The sequence below is a fragment of the Raphanus sativus genome, chromosome 1 (genome assembly GCF_000801105.2).
Source record: "Raphanus sativus cultivar WK10039 chromosome 1, ASM80110v3, whole genome shotgun sequence".
NCBI lineage: Eukaryota > Viridiplantae > Streptophyta > Magnoliopsida > Brassicales > Brassicaceae > Raphanus > Raphanus sativus.
This window is the reverse complement of record NC_079511.1, coordinates 6,384,141-6,399,847: the sequence shown is the minus strand read 5'-3', so window position 1 is coordinate 6,399,847 and position 15,707 is coordinate 6,384,141. Positions and strand designations below refer to the sequence as shown.

Below are 15,707 nucleotides of genomic sequence, written 5' to 3'. Positions count from 1 at the left end.
ATAAGATTATACATATCAAACATTATGAAATAGACAGGGGCACATTATTATCAGCCTAATGATGACAAGGTAATATTGGGTTCTTGGATTGCACTACTGTAGAGGGGATTGAGAAGTAGGGGCTGCTTGGCTGGCCTTAAGGATCCGATTTTAAAATGCTTCTAGATATGAGTAATAGACGATGATAGACACAAGAGACTGAATTCAAATCTCTCTTTTTCTCACTACTTGTCTTGTGCACATGTGGACTATGCATCTTACTTAACTCTGGATGTAAATTTGGGGGTCTAAATTTTTTTTTTTTTGGAGTTTATATATATGTAATTTTTTTCAAAAAAAAAAAACCTGTTACAAATATTTCATTTAGCATGGCTCAGGACCGGCCTGTGTGTTACTCGTTTGTATCTCAAAAACATAGATGATTGTCTTGTCTCATTTTAGCTGTTTTTCATTTTACGAGCAACTGTCTCAAAATGGTTTGAGTTGCGAGTAGGAGATTGTCTGATTCAAAAGCCTCAGGCCCTGAGAAGGGGAGGGGTTGAATGTGAAATTGTTTAGTGACATTTCATTTGGTTCTGGTCCAGATTATATCCGGTACAATTGTTTATTTCGGTTCGGGTTTTAAGTAATGGATTAAACCCGGTTTACGGTACTGTTCTCGCTAAAGGTTTATTCCGGTTAAGGAACCACTCGCTCGTCCCAAAGGCCAAAGCAATGGGGCAACAACTTGGTTCGTATTATATTTTACCTTTGATTCCAAAATCATTGAGAACTTTTCAATTCCTCTCATCCAATCGCACGGTGAGATCAATAACCGACCCATCTGTTCCTCTGGTCATCGCCGTCGACACAAGATGTTCGCTTGACGGGACCTTTTTCTCGCCGCGCGATCTTTGCCTCTTTCCTGTAATTCGCCGTCTTTTGCTCAAATAAACGAGATCTGTTTTTCCACGGTACCCTTTTTCATCTCTCCTCGATGTTTCTTTGCTGGATCCGTTTAATTTCACTTGCTTCTGAGCTGTTTCTATGTTAAAAGTATTAGTTTTGGTAATAAGTTTCTTCTTTATAGAGTAAAGGTTCTGTTTTTATTGTCATACTTATAGCTATTCTGGTGAATTAATGCGACCTTAAGCTGTTTATAGGTTCAAGTCTTAGTTTTGATGCTACTTTTTAAGCTAGATAGCTGCTGCCATATGTTAGATTCAACCCTTTTACATATTGGTTAGCCTTACCCAAAACACTATTGAAATTTAACATATTTAGTAGATATTATGAAAATTTATGGGCTTCGTATTATGTAGACTGAAGGAGTATGTCGACTCCAGCAAGGAAGAGGTTGATGAGGGATTTCAAGAGGTTGCAGCAAGACCCACCTGCTGGAATCAGCGGTGCTCCCCAGGACAACAATATCATGCTCTGGAATGCTGTCATATTCGGGTGGGTTAACGAAACAAGTACCATAGTCTGATACTTAACTTTAGTTTATAAAAGAATTGGTTTGTTTTTCTCTACTTACTTTGATCTTCTTGTTTTGTGAATTTTTTTCAGGCCTGATGACACCCCGTGGGATGGAGGTAAAGGTTATGTTTGTTGTAATTCAGTAATTATAATATTTTTTTTTCTTATTGCTCTTGCTTTATCTTCTTGGCAGGTACTTTCAAACTCTCACTGCAGTTCTCTGAGGATTATCCGAATAAACCACCAACAGTTCGCTTTGTGTCTCGGATGTTCCATCCGAATAGTAAGTTATTGATATGCTATGCAGCCTTCTCTTTTCTTACACACGGTTGGTTAATGTTTAATTTAGATTTTTAACTTTCTTCTTCTTTCTCTACCTGCTTTGCAGTTTATGCAGATGGGAGTATTTGCTTGGACATTCTACAAAACCAGTGGAGTCCAATATATGATGTTGCTGCTATACTTACCTCCATCCAGGTAAAATTTTTAAGTTTCCTGAAAGGTTGTGATTACTCTGTTCTTATCTGATCCGTTTCTCTTCCAATTTTTATACCAGTCATTGCTCTGTGACCCTAATCCGAATTCTCCTGCAAATTCCGAAGCCGCTCGGATGTACAGCGAAAACAAGCGTGAGTACAACAGAAAAGTGCGTGATGTTGTCGAGCAAAGCTGGACTGCTGACTAAGTATTAGTTACTTGTAAGCTCTGCTGCAACTCATCACTCAATCTCCACCCATTAAGCAACGTCTTTCTTATCTTTTCCATTCATGTCTTTCTGTGTGTTTCAAAACTCTAAATGATTGGATGCTGTGATGGCTTCTATGAAAGCATCACATCCTTGTAAAAACTTTGTACCAAAACCTTCTGAATTATTCACTTTTTTTCTCTTGTATATATGTGTATTATGGGTTTCTTGCTAGGTGCCAAAACAACGTTGTACCAAAATGATAATAAAAACTTGTAATGTATTAAAGGATTTGTGGCCTTTGCATCTATGTATCACCAACCCCAAGGTTCCCACTGCTTGTCCATCCTTGCTGCACCTGAATTGTGTACTGCAGGTTCCACACAACATCCTCTATCGATGGCCGCTTCCTCTGATCTTCACAAAGACAGTTAATGGCAAACTCGACTGTGGTTCTCAGCGACTCATACGCATATGTTCCTCTCACGCTCGGATCTGCTAAGCTACGCAACACAGACGGTTCGTCTCTCAAACCATTCTCCAGCTGAAGCTTCAAGCTTCCCAACTCTGAGGATGCAGCCGCCATTACTTTACCCGTGATGATCTGAAATAGGATCACTCCGAACTGGTACACATCTTCCTTCTCTCCATCTTCACTACTAGTGCTTTCTGCTCCAACCTGCAAGATCCCCCCCCCCAAAAGATATGATATATATATATATATATATATATATAATATATGTCATGAGATTTGAATTAGAAATAAGAAGCCAAGTCGTGTTATACCTTGGATGGTAAAGGAATAGTATAGCCACTGAGTTTAACAGTGAGTGTTTCATCAAGCAGGACATTCTCTATATCCAAATTGTTCCCAAAGATTCCTGGTGCTACTCCTGTGTGCAAAAACTGTATCCCTCTAGCTACTCCAATCGCTATTGACATTCTCTGAGGCCATTTCAACACCTCTTTCTTTCTCCAATCTGCCCAAAAAAACAAACTATTTTAGTTTCCCAAACCAAAACTCTTAAAATCCGAAATCTTTTTTTTTTCAGGGGTGTTACCAGTGAGGTAGTCCCTCAAAGACCCGTTAGAGATGTACTCTTGGACTATGAAAATGGTGCTCCCTGCATATGGATGATGGTCTTGGTAAGTACCAATGCAGTGTCCAAGAACACTGGCCAGATGCATGTGCCTTAGCTTTGATAAAACTTCCATTTGTTGAGCCAAGTTCTGTGTTGATGTTGAACTCTTCTGTTTCAGCTTAATACACCTCACTGTCACTGCTATTCCTTCTCTAAGACAACCTTTGTACAGCTGTTTTTAAATTACATAATTAGAGCCTCAAATCGAGTTATGATAATGTTTTGTTGGCTTTTTCATTCTACCTGCTCTCCACAGAGACTTGCTGCATCAAAGTTGTTGGTGGCTTCTTCCAGGTCCTCCAAAGAGAAAACACGGTACGGTGATAGTCCAATCACAGCAGATCTCATGGTTTGTGGTACACGTCCTGCATATAACAGTTATAACTTGATCTGGTTAGGTTAGTGTAAAAACTTGATTTAAGATTTTAATGTAATAGCCTTTTATTATTACTTGGATCTGGTACTGTCTTTGAAGTAGTGGACCTTGTGGCTGTGCTACAAACAGAGACCTTGTCGACGTTGCTTGCTTCTAAAGGTACTTCTTTTGATCTTGACTTTCTCATCCTAAACATAACTAAACCAGCCAAAACCGCTGAAACGAGGACCACACCTATGATAATGCCAATCACTAATCCAAGTTCTATTCCTTTATCTTCTTCTTTCTTTTCGTGATCCTTAGTGTCAGACTTCACTGCAGAAACCGCTTGCCTTGCTTCGTTTTCACAGAAGGAAACCGGACGCTGATACTTTGCAGAAGGAGAACCTTTTACAGACAAGCAGTTGAATGTGTAGACCACTGTCTGATTACGGAAAGTCTTGGAAGACAAGCAAGATGGAAGCTTCCCGGTTAGAAGATTCCTGGAAACATCTAAAACTCTAAGCTTGGAGCTGCTGCATAGAGATGAATTCGGAAGCGATCCACTGAACAGGTTCTGTGCCAAAGTTAGATTCTGAAGGGAAGGAAGCGAGAAGAGGAATCTTGGGATTGACCCAACGAACTTGTTGGAGGAAAGATCCAGGCTTTGAAGCTTGTTCAGCTTCTTGATCTGCTGTTCTGGGAGCTTGGAACCAAAGGAGTTGTTCTTCAATGAAACAGTGATTAGGTTACTTGCGAGCGAAGTAACGACGTCAGGGCCGAGTTTGTTACCGTCTAGATTCAGCTCTTGGAGATCAGACAATCCTCTGAGATCAGGAACACTTCCGTTGAACTGATTGTTGGCCAGAACAAGACTTCTCAGGCTCTTCAGCGACGAGATCTCGTTGGGGATTTTCCCTGAGATGAAGTTGGAAGTGAGATTAAGAGACTGGAGAGAAGAAGAAAGCCTGGTGATCTTCGGAGGGAGAGGGCCAGAGATGCCGAGGGAGACAAGAGACAAGGTCTTTAAGTTTGAGAGTTTTGTGAGAACAGTGAAGAGCGTGTCGCTGGAGAATGTTTTTGAGAGTTTAGCGGTTCTGTTCCCGGTGACGGTTAGTTCGGTTACGTGGCCGTTGAAACAGAGGATTTTGAAGGAAGGAGAAGATGGGAGGTAGCAGAAGTTGGTGAAGTTGCTGCTCCATGATCGTAGAACTGGTGGATACTGTAGATGCTTCTGGATTTCTAGTAGAGTTCTTGATTCACTTGAGGTTAGCTGTGATTCCGAGAGTGATGTTAGAAGAAGAAAGAGAAGGAAAGTGAGTGAATAGATGTGACTTTTGGAGGAATTCTTCATTTTCTTGAGGAGAAAAAATTAGAGAGTAAGGATGAGTTTTGTGGCAAGAGGAGGAAGAAACATGTCAGTGTTTCTGAGATTAGTGTGGTTTGATTAATACTGAGAGTAAATGCAGGAGAAGTGTTTTATTTACATAAATTCTTGGGATTTTTTATGATGTAAGGCAGCTTTTTCGTGGGAATTTGATAGACAATAAATACAATATTTGTTTTTTTCTTCTTGATGGTTGATCAGTTGCTGCACATTGACAGACTGTTTAACTGCATGGAAGGAAGCGATGGTGATGTTTTTTAAAAGAGAAAAGTTAACTAGATCCTTAAAATACGTAAAATCCACATGAAACATCTGACTATTTATCTACTTTTGATCGAAGATTTCCACAATTAGATTTCATTTTGTTTAACTAATTCAACTTGGTTTTACTAACTAGTTTCTCTGTAGTCAGCAAGTAAATAAAATAAATAAATACCTGCACTGGGCAGACCTTTCTTTATAACAGCAATTATTAGATTCATAATACATTTTGACCAAAAAAGAAAAAAAATAGATGTATATACATACACCCATCCCCTTACTATAGATGTATATACATACAAAAAAAGAAAAATTACAACACACACATGTTTGACGAATAAATGTTTGTACTTGTACTTCTCTTGAAAACCGTATATGTCTTCCCCAATGTAATTCTTTCATCCTTACCATTTTTAATATTCCAAGGTGGTATGAATGGTAATCTCATTAAGAAGATCAATTTACATTAAACTCTCTTTTATCTTACAAAAACGCCTACCTATTCTCTAATGTATAAAAGTCAACCGGGAAACGCTGGTTTTTTTCTGGTTACAGTTGATCACTCAAGTCCCACGCGCGAGTCGATGAAGTCACGTGCTAACTCTCTTGTCAACGTAATGATCGACGTTTTATCAGATCACGTCGTTAAGGGTATCAGTCATTGTGGAAAAATCTAACGCAGGTCGCTGGATTAAATCATTAATAGCATGTCCTAACCACAATTATTTATCAAATTTCACTTTACACCCTTTGTCTAATTGATATATGATGGACATCAAATACTTATTTTTGTTTCGTTATCAATCAAATATCAAACTAATGATACAGCCAATTAACTTGGACGAGATATACTGTAGCATCTCTATTATTGATGATAGATGATTAGTTATTCGTCGGTGAGATTAAAGAAATGTGGTTCATTTTTGTTTCCGTGTGTTAAAAAGTATTGAGATTCTAACAATTTTTTCGCTGTTTTCCCTTATGTGATGAACTGTCCATTACTTTCTCCTTTGTTCTTTTATTCGTTTTACATTGTGATTATTCATTCAATTTTAAAAAGTGGCTCGACTCAGCCACCTTGAAGAGAGGGGGTCATATGACCCCTATGAAATTTATAAAATTTAGTTTTTAGACCTCTGTATAATGTAATTGTTGTGGTGTAGTGGTTTAAACCCTTTTTTTTGACCCATGTGTCACGAGTTCAAAACACATACATAACCCTTTTGGTTATAATAAACCTAGTTGTGACCCCTATAAAATCTAGACCTAGCTCCGCCAACTTGTCTAAATAGTAAATAATGACGAAAATAAAACATTAAAGAAGGTTTCAAGCGTAAATGAAAGACTATCATAAGCACCAGCTCAAAACATTTAAAGAAGAAGCTGCTCATGAAGCTCAAAACAAATTTTCTTTTTCTTTGGTCGCAGTTTCCAAGTTTTCTTGAGACTACCATAAGTAATCATGATTGAACGATATTTTATTCTTAACAAAAGAAAGGGAGGGGTGGGGACTGGAGCAAATGCGAGTAAGCACATCACATGCAAACTGCCTTGTAAATAAGCGACACTGCCAAAAGTATCAACTAATATCATATTCCAAATATATTTTTTCATTTTGCTCTAGTATAATTTAAAGCCTTTTTTGTTGGGCTTATGGGTTGTAAGAGGATAATGTTTAAACCTGGTACATATCAAACTTATTTATGCCCAAGAAATAAATACATCTTTAGGGTCCATATAATTAGGTATAAGCATAGATCACACAAAACCTAAGTATGTGTTAAAAACAAACTTTTTGCCATTAGTTTATTACTCCTTCTGTTTTTAAAAGATGCATGTTCTGGAAAAAAAATTTGTTTCAAAAATATGTATTTTTTATGTTTTCTATATAAAAATTGCAAATTTCAATAAACAATGCATGATTAATGTGATTTCTTAATATGTGTGAAAACTCTAAAACATACATTTTTAAAAAACAGAGGGAGTATTATTTATTATAAAGATATTTTATTTTTTTGAACATAATTTATAAAAAATAACTAAAAGAACATATTTATAAAAATATAATTAAGATGCAAAATTGTAGTTATTTCCAACAATCAAATAATTTTATTATTAAAATAAGTCCATTCCTCAAAACTGAAAATATAATTAGTGATATTGCCCCCCATAATATTCATCTCTAGATCCGCCACTGATTTTCCTAGGACATTAAATATTTTTTTTAAAAATCGTTTATGAACCGGGAAAACTATACATGCATCAGTTATAACTTACAGCTTAGAATAGACCAGTACATCGTTATCAAGAACTGGTTAAACATGTAAATAATTGATGCTTAAGTACTAGACGTCTGAATTTAGCGGACTAACCACTTGGATAATAATGACACTCGATTTAAAAGAAAAAAAGAGTTATCATCAACGCTATGGTCCAAGAAAGGTGAGGGTACTACTGTAAATCCAGCTCTATTGACTCCTTTAATTGGGCCCAGAAAGCCCTAATTTTAAACTTTGCCAACACATAGATGCCCAACGACACCGTTTTTAAACCGAAACTTAATTAATTGACTCTCTCTGTCTCTCTCTTCTTCTTCTTCTCAGAGGCTTAATGGGTATCACTGTCAGTGGAACCGTTGAGGAGTCTAATATCCACTGTGACCTACTCTGCTTTTAAGCCTCTTAATAGAGTCTTAGGTCATTGATCTTGTTCGAAGACTTTTAAAGGACAACCCTCGAAGAACAAGAAGAGTAGGTTCGGTACTGATCGTTCATTTTGAGGTTGACGTTTTTTTTTCCTTTTCCTTTTACACTTTTTTTTTTCATAAATAAAAAATGTCTGCTTTTGGTTTTGTAGTTAGATCTGGCTACTCGCTCTTGCTCACCATCTTCTATCTCTGATCGCTGATTTTATTTTTGTTTTTTTTACCACTTTCCTCAACTTAATTGCTTCGAAAGGTTTAGACTTTTTTTTGTTTGCTTTCATTAGAACTTCACCTGCTCTGTTTTTTTTTGTTCCTCATGATTTTGCTCTGCTTTCTTCAAGATCTCTGCTTTGTTTCACTTTAATTTAATAGGCTTTTCCCTAGTTTTGGAATTAATTACATGTTGAATAGGTCTTACTTCTTCATGTTCATTGGCTTGGCTTACTTCTCTGTGCTGTTAATCTGCTATGTTAGGGGGCTTAGCTTGTTTCTTTGTTTTGTGGGAAAGTCTCAAACTTTGGGCTTGTTGTTGCAGGTTTCTAGATTTAGCAACTTACTCAAATCCAGACGCATCTTGCATCTTGCTCTCTTAAAGACATGGGAAAGACTCCTGGTAAATGGATCAAGACTTTGCTTCTCGGGAAGAAGTCACCAAAGTCTAATCTGGCTGTGTCGGTGAAGGATGGTTTTTCCAAGTTATCCCTTGATCCTCCTCCTGTGCCTCCTTCATCACAACCGGATACTACTGCTTCAACTGCTCAAAATGTGGTTGTTGCCCCAAGCAACGGTGATGATCTTGAGCAGCCAATGAATGGCGTGGATGAACTCAAGCTTGAGCAGGCTGCAAGTAAGATTCAGGCCGTTTTCAGAGCTCGTCAGGTACTTAAATTCTCTTTTGCTTTAACAAAGAGGCAAATCTACTTAAAACTTGTAAGATTTTTTAGTAACTGATAAAAAATTGGGTAACTTTGTACTGAAGGCACGTAGAGCAATTCGAACACTTAAAGGTATCATCAGGCTGCAAGCAGTTATCCGTGGTCACCTCGTCCGAAGACAAGCTGTTGCTACTTATTCATGTATATGGGGAATTGTCAAGTTTCAGGCCCTTGTTCGTGGCCGCATAGCTAGATCTTCTTCTTCTTCACTTAACCTGATTCAGCCTCAGAAACCACATACGGTAGAATCTCTGATTCAGTCACTCCTTAGTGTTATTAATGTAGTTGCCTTATTTACTAATCATATGTAATGTTCTTTCTTGTATTAGGAAGTGAATGATTCTGAAGCTTTGCAAGTGAGCACGTATATCTGGATGGATAATCCCACAAAATTCATCATTGTTGATAAGGTATTTTAAACCTCTTCCTTCTTCATGGTGCTTTGTGTAACAATCTGAAAACATTTACAACATTGGCTGCGTCTTTCAGCTTCTGGCTTCATCACCAACTGCATTGCCTCTGAAGATTCAATATGGTCCTGAGGAGCCTAACTCATCCAAGGTTTGGCTTGAACGCTGGACACAGATGCATGTTTGGTCTCCTCCTCCACGCCCAGCTAGGAGGACTCTTGTTCCAAAACCTAAGACAAAGAAGCGAAATTATCAAGCAGTGGTGGATTCATCAGAAAAGCCAAGGTCAAATCAAGGTGTCAAGAAACAATCCGGCGGCTCTACTAGTGGAAAGGTCTCTAACCGCTCTGCTGCTACTGAAAATGAGAAACCTAAACGAAGTGTGAGGAAGGCTTCCTCCACGCTTGGTAAAGATCCCCTGAGAACTGAGAGTGACAAGGCGAAGCAAAAGTCAAGAAAAAGTAGAAGTGCCTCAAAGGAGGAGGTTAAAGAAGAGAAGCCTAGGCCTAGTCTTAAAAGATCTTCTCTTTCAAACACGTCGTTGAAAGTCACCACCCGTAAATCTGCTGAGAAGAAGAAAGATGCTGTGCAGATAGAGCCTGAAGTGAAGGTTTCAGATATTGTTGAAGTAGGAGAGGATGTTGAGTCAGCTGAAAAGGAGAAAGATACTGCAGATTCTGTGCCGGTAGCGCCTGAAGCGAATGTTTTAGATGTTCTTGAAGAAGGAAAAAGAGACGCTGTTGAGTCAGCTACAAAGGAGAAACATACTGCAGATTCTACGCAGATGAAGCCTCAAGTGAGGGTTTCAGAAGTTCTTAAAGTAAAAGACGCTGTTGAGTCAGCTGAAGAAGAGAAAGATACTGCAGATTCTGTGCAGATAGAGCCTGAAGTGAAGGAGGTTTCAGATGTTCTTGAAGGAGGAGGAGGAGACGGTGTTGTGTCTGCTGAAAAGGAGAAAGATACCACAGATGTAGTTGCTAAAGAGCTTGATGTCGAAGAAAAAGAGAAATCACCAGAGGAAGATGAACTCAGAACTACAGAGACCAATGATAAAGGTGAAGAAGACCTCAAATGCTCAGATGTGAAGGTAAGCTCTGGGAATGCTTCTGATAATTCAAAGCCAAGTGAAAGACGAGTGTCACTGCACGCAAATGATGAAGGGAGTACACATAGCGGGAGGAAAACCCCCAGCTACATGGCCCCAACTGCATCTACATTGCGGCGCCATTCCCTGCCTTCTCCAGCCAATGGTAAGCCGGGTGTTACTACTACTACTACTACTACTACTACTCCAAGGGCTAACAAGCTTCTCCTAGCCTCGGCAAAAGGATCTATCAATGGCGACAAATCTGTTTCTTCTTCGAAGACCAAAAGTGGTATGCAAGACTAATGCTACTCATTATATTAATAACCTTCTTAACTCATTTTGTTATTTGATTATTTCAGATAAGTCAAACAAAACAGAGTGGAAACGGTGAAAAGGTTCAGGCAAAGAGATTTCATCCCATTGTCAACCTTAACTACTTAGTGTGATCTTTCTCTTTCTTTGCGTTTTGGTTTGGTTTGGTGAGTTTAGAGAGTGTTTAGTCAGAATTCACGTTCATTTCATCCGTTGCTTCTGTTTACTCTTGATATATGTTTGACGACACATAAAAGGTTTGAGTAAATAGTTCTTCTCTGTATACATAGCCTGCACTGCAACATACACTACAAATACAAAAAGCTATTTACTTTCATCTTACACGAGGAGATTGAGTGTAAGAAGGCAAAGGCGATGCACCAGGAGTTACGTTCAGCAGAGGCCGATCTTGACTATATCTTCTAACCGGAGATTTCTGCATTACAGCAGAGGAATGACGAGCTCTTGGAGATTCTTCCATTTGAGTGTGTTTGGCTCCAGGTTTAGCAGCGGCTTCTATCTGTTCTAACGTGGACAAAACCACTGACATTTTAGGCCTGAGCTTTGCCTCGGGGTTTAAGCACTGCAGCGCGAGACTAGCAGCTGCGTAAGCTCCCTTGTGTGGATACTGCCCGCCTAGTTTTGTGTCCATTACGCGAAAAAGCTTACGCTTATCGTCAAGGTATGGTTTAGCCCAGTCCACAAGACTATACTCGACTCCACCGTTTGAAGTGTCCATGGCACGTCGTCCTGATATTAGTTCTAGTAGTACCACGCCGAAGCTGTACACATCACTCTTCGCCGTCAATCTACCTGTAGATGATGAAGATGGACCATTTTAGAAAGTGTCTTAAGAAACAAAACAAAAATACTCAAAACGTTAAGTGAGTTTTGAGAACAAACCAGTGGCGACATATTCAGGAGCTGCATAGCCCTGAGTACCCATGACATTTGTGGACACATGTGTTGCATCACCAGTAGGACCTGCTTTCGCCAAACCGAAATCCGAAAGCTTAGCATTGAACTCCTGCATTCATCCAGCCACAATACGGTTACGAGAGTCGAAGAGAATCAATCACAAAATGTGCTTGAAGAGAGAGAGAGAGAGAGAGTATGGTGTATTACAGAGTCTAGTAGAATGTTAGCAGCTTTGAAGTCTCTATATATGACTTGTGACTTTGCTTCATGAAGAAAAGCAAGCCCTTTAGCTGCACCTACTGCTACTTTCATCCTTATTGCCCATGTAAGTGGCTGCGCCCCACCTGCAAGAAACCATTTGACCGGACAAGATTATATAGCATATTGAAGAACCACATACACAAGATTAGTTTTTGTTACAGCAAAAAAACATACGTCTAAAAAGATGATTCTCCAAGCTTCCTTTAGGCATGAACTCATATACAAGAAGCCGGTTTTCTCCTTCCGCGCAGTACCCAATCAGTAATACAAGATTTGGGTGAGTAAGCTGACCAAGATAGTTTACTTCCGTCTGAATAGAAAAGCAAAATCTTAATACAAGACACACATCAATCAAGCACAGCAAGGGGAGAGAAGTAACCGGGGGGCTTACCAACCACTCTTTATGACCTTGAAAGCCTTCAGGTTTGAGCTTCTTAACAGCAACAACGATACCGGAACCAGGTCGTGAAGCAGCGAGGGTTGTTTCATCGATCCATCCTTTGAATACGCAACCGAAACCTCCTTCTCCTAGTAGACTATCATGACGAAAGTTCTTGGTTGCGTTCTTTAGTTCGTTGAAAGAGAAAGCTTTTAGGTTTGGCGATGAAAGTATCTCTCCTTCTGTCCTGTGCTGCGTAGGTAATGATCCTAAACTACTGTTTCCCGTGCTGTAAGAACTTGTGCTTAAAGGAACTGTGGAACGGCTTGTGTTGTTGCTCGAAACTTTTGAGGCCGAGGAAGCTATACAAATGATACGATGGAACATTAATACAAGTAATAACAGAGAAATTCGAAAGGCTTTAGAGGAAGTATTTACCAGAATTGTGGCTGCTGTTATCCACTTTAGCTGATGAGTCTAAGCAATTACCCATTTTAGATTAAAAAAAAAACCTAGTTTAGAGAAATAAAAGCAGCTTGAAAATTCTAGGGCAGACAGAGCTCGTGTTCTTGTGGAACAAGCAACTTGAAATTCTCGGGCAGATAAAGTTTAGGCGGTGTAATGTCTGCTAATATAATGAAAATGTTAAACAACAAGAAAAAAGAGAGAGAGGAAGGACCAAGGAAGGTGGAAGAAGAAGAAGAACATAGGATGATCATAGGCAAAAAACAAATCAATAATACAAAGTCGTTCTGTGTTTTTGTTTTGTACTAACAATGCTTTAGTCAGAGTTTCTTATTTTCATATGTGAGTGAGTCCCAGAATCGTTTTTTAGTAATTTATTATGACCTAGCAGCCATGGGACAGGAGACTTTATTAGTTCGAGTTCAACTCGGTTGCCTCATGCTCACGCCACTACATCCACGACCGTTAATTAATTGTTTAGAGAATTAGTTCCAGTAACAGTGTGGTAATTATTACAAGAAGGGAAAGTGGTGGTGGTCGTCGGCAAATAAAAGGTATTGTTCCCATCTCATTGTCTGGTTATCTTTTTTTTTTTCCCGAAAGATGGCTTATTATCTGGTTATCTGCTACCGTTTTTAGCCGCCAGAATTAATTAGAACAAGTTCAACTCAACTACAATTACATTCATTTCATATGTACGTAGCCTATTGTTTTGTAAATGTTTTCATTAATCCCAACTTATATGAGTTATGGAATAAACAGAAAACGAAGGTTCTATTTTGACTTTGTTGACGTATAAAAATCCGAATTTGTCAGTTTTGCTTGTTGTTTATTGTTTTTTTTCTTCAACCAATTATGGTCTTCCTTGACAACCAAAATATTATTTTTATTAGAGGATAATAAAGATGGCGGGCTGCCTATATCGTTGAAACTTTGATGGCTAACCTTTTTTTGATAATAACTTTGTTGGAGATTTTACAATAGTACATAATATTATTTGAGTCACGACCGATGATCAGTGGGATTCCCCGGCCCCCTAATAAGTTTTTTAAGTGTATACGTTTTAAATTTTGGAGTTATTTTTCCTAGATCTTTAGATTTTATGTTTTTAAACAAAACATTAGTTATGTTTCAGATGTTTTAACGTCCATTTTCAAGTCGTGGAATATCAAAATAATAAGTGGTTTAGACCTTTGTTGCACGTGACTCATTTACTACTCTCTAAAGAAATTTTTTCTAAATTTACTTTTTTTGTTTTATAATGATATATATTTTAAAATTTCAAGGTATTTTTAATAGTTAATATTGATAAATTGTATACTTTTAAAAAACATTTATTGAAAATATTTGAGTTGGTTAAATAGTATTGATTGATAGTTATTGAAGAATATATAATAAAATAAATAATAAATTTAATTTTAAACATTTGTTATTTTGTAAATATTCTCAAAATCATTTTTTTTTCTGGAAGAGAAGGGAGTATTAGAGTATTGTACATTTGTCACAAAATTATAGTCATCTATTACATAAAAGAAGATGTTAGTTTGAGAAGCAATTTATGAGTATATCGTATAAAGACATATCATCAACGCATGAATAACCAAACTCGTAGTTAGCGTCTTGCATAAAGTTATTTTTTCGTGTATTTTTTAAAATCTTAAATGGGGGATATCCATGGCCATGCATTGACCCCAAAAAAATGACGCGATCTTAGTAGTATTCACATTGCTATTGACCGGAGAATTCAAAGCGATGCATATTGAATATTATTTGGCACATGTGGAGAAGCACCAATTTGGCATTTTTTACAGAATTCGCTTAATAGAAGTAACCTTGTAAATTATATATAGTATTACTCCATCGCACATGTTATTATATTGATATATTAGAGAATGTGACCAAGTGACATGTATCCAGTAATGTCACGAAATCTTTCATATCCGCTCAATATAAATAAAATTATAGTATACATGTGTAAAATGAGTAATAATCACTCTTTTGACTCTTCAACCAAGATAGGTTTTCCGAAAGGATTATGTATGCTTTGCAGTTTCGCATATATAAGTTAATTACTATCCCCTGTATGACTTAGTATATGTTCATTAATTTTATTAGCATTTGTAATATAGATGAACTTTTTTTGGAACACTAATATAGATGAACTAAATTACTCAAAACATAGTGAAATTAATTTGAGTATTTACATGATTAATAGAGCAATTTACCATCAACAAAAAAAAATTATACCATCAACAATATGGCTGACAGAAAACTCATTTTTACTGTGGAGTTTCATTAGTCAGAGGGGACACAAAGAAAAACCGCGTGAAGTTTTCGTAGAGACAAAACGTCAAGTAGTTCCAGCTTCTATCTCAGACAAGGATATCAGTGTGACTGTGTGACCTGGATTTCACAAACTACTCCACGTCCCGTGGCCTATGAGACACCACGTCAGTTTATTCATCCAATGATACACTTCTTCCTCTGTGACACCAATAGGCAAAGCAACACATCCCTGTGCCGTGAGCTTCTTTTGATATCATGGTATTGTTGTTAGCTATCTACATTTATGCATGTTTTAGAGCTTTTGCTGGTTCAAGCTGTTGTAGCCTTCTCGTGCTCAAACTTTTGCTCTCCGGCTTTGGCAGTGGGGTCCATCATCTTCCCTGTGCGTGCTCGGTTTCATGTCACTGTAGCGAATTTATGTAAGCTTCTCTCTGCCTCTTCTCATTTACGGGAGTTTCTTGGTTTTGTTTGTTGTTTATTGCTTTTTCAACCAATTATGGTCTTCTTTGACGACCAAAATAATATTTTTCTTAGAGGATGATAAAGGTGGTGGGTCTGGATCTCCCATATGTTGAAACTTTGATGGCTAACCTTTTTTTTGATGATAAATTTGATGGAGACTTTACAATAATAATACATATTGTCTGAGTCACGATCGATAA

At 37.8% G+C, this 15,707-nt stretch overlaps 4 protein-coding genes across 8 annotated transcripts; 2 read left to right on the top strand and 2 right to left on the bottom strand.

Moving 5' to 3' along the window:
- Positions 1 to 739: 739 nt before the first annotated feature.
- LOC108813905 (ubiquitin-conjugating enzyme E2 1) lies at positions 740 to 2,350 on the top strand. The gene is made up of 6 exons (XM_018586575.2): positions 740 to 953; positions 1,302 to 1,437; positions 1,549 to 1,574; positions 1,652 to 1,741; positions 1,847 to 1,935; positions 2,015 to 2,350. Exons 2-6 carry the CDS (start codon positions 1,313 to 1,315, stop codon positions 2,141 to 2,143), a joined length of 459 nt encoding a protein of 152 aa, XP_018442077.1. The 5' UTR covers positions 740 to 953; positions 1,302 to 1,312; the 3' UTR covers positions 2,144 to 2,350.
- Positions 2,328 to 5,245, bottom strand: LOC108813889 (probable LRR receptor-like serine/threonine-protein kinase At1g14390). Its single transcript, XM_018586574.2, has 5 exons — positions 3,737 to 5,245; positions 3,529 to 3,650; positions 3,205 to 3,457; positions 2,930 to 3,123; positions 2,328 to 2,822 (listed from the first exon to the last, which is right to left on the bottom strand). The coding sequence occupies exons 1-5, from the start codon at positions 4,992 to 4,994 to the stop codon at positions 2,451 to 2,453; spliced, it is 2,199 nt and encodes a 732-aa protein (XP_018442076.2). The 5' UTR covers positions 4,995 to 5,245; the 3' UTR covers positions 2,328 to 2,450.
- Positions 5,246 to 7,875: 2,630 nt separating this feature from the next.
- LOC108806236 (protein IQ-DOMAIN 28) lies at positions 7,876 to 11,019 on the top strand. 5 transcript variants are annotated; one of them, XM_018578327.2, is made up of 6 exons: positions 7,876 to 8,038; positions 8,528 to 8,871; positions 8,972 to 9,169; positions 9,257 to 9,337; positions 9,417 to 10,713; positions 10,784 to 11,019. In XM_018578327.2, exons 2-6 carry the CDS (start codon positions 8,590 to 8,592, stop codon positions 10,813 to 10,815), a joined length of 1,890 nt encoding a protein of 629 aa, XP_018433829.1. In that variant the 5' UTR covers positions 7,876 to 8,038; positions 8,528 to 8,589; the 3' UTR covers positions 10,816 to 11,019. The 5 variants fall into 5 exon arrangements, with proteins under 5 accessions (XP_018433829.1, XP_018433822.1, XP_018433804.1 ...); XM_018578320.2 differs by having other exon boundaries at positions 7,876 to 8,042; XM_018578302.2 differs by having other exon boundaries at positions 7,876 to 8,047.
- On the bottom strand, positions 10,993 to 13,117 carry LOC108806266 (probable serine/threonine-protein kinase PBL2). Its single transcript, XM_018578338.2, has 6 exons — positions 12,733 to 13,117; positions 12,307 to 12,656; positions 12,090 to 12,225; positions 11,862 to 11,998; positions 11,640 to 11,763; positions 10,993 to 11,549 (listed from the first exon to the last, which is right to left on the bottom strand). Exons 1-6 carry the CDS (start codon positions 12,785 to 12,787, stop codon positions 11,071 to 11,073), a joined length of 1,281 nt encoding a protein of 426 aa, XP_018433840.1. The 5' UTR covers positions 12,788 to 13,117; the 3' UTR covers positions 10,993 to 11,070.
- Positions 13,118 to 15,707: the final 2,590 nt, after the last annotated feature.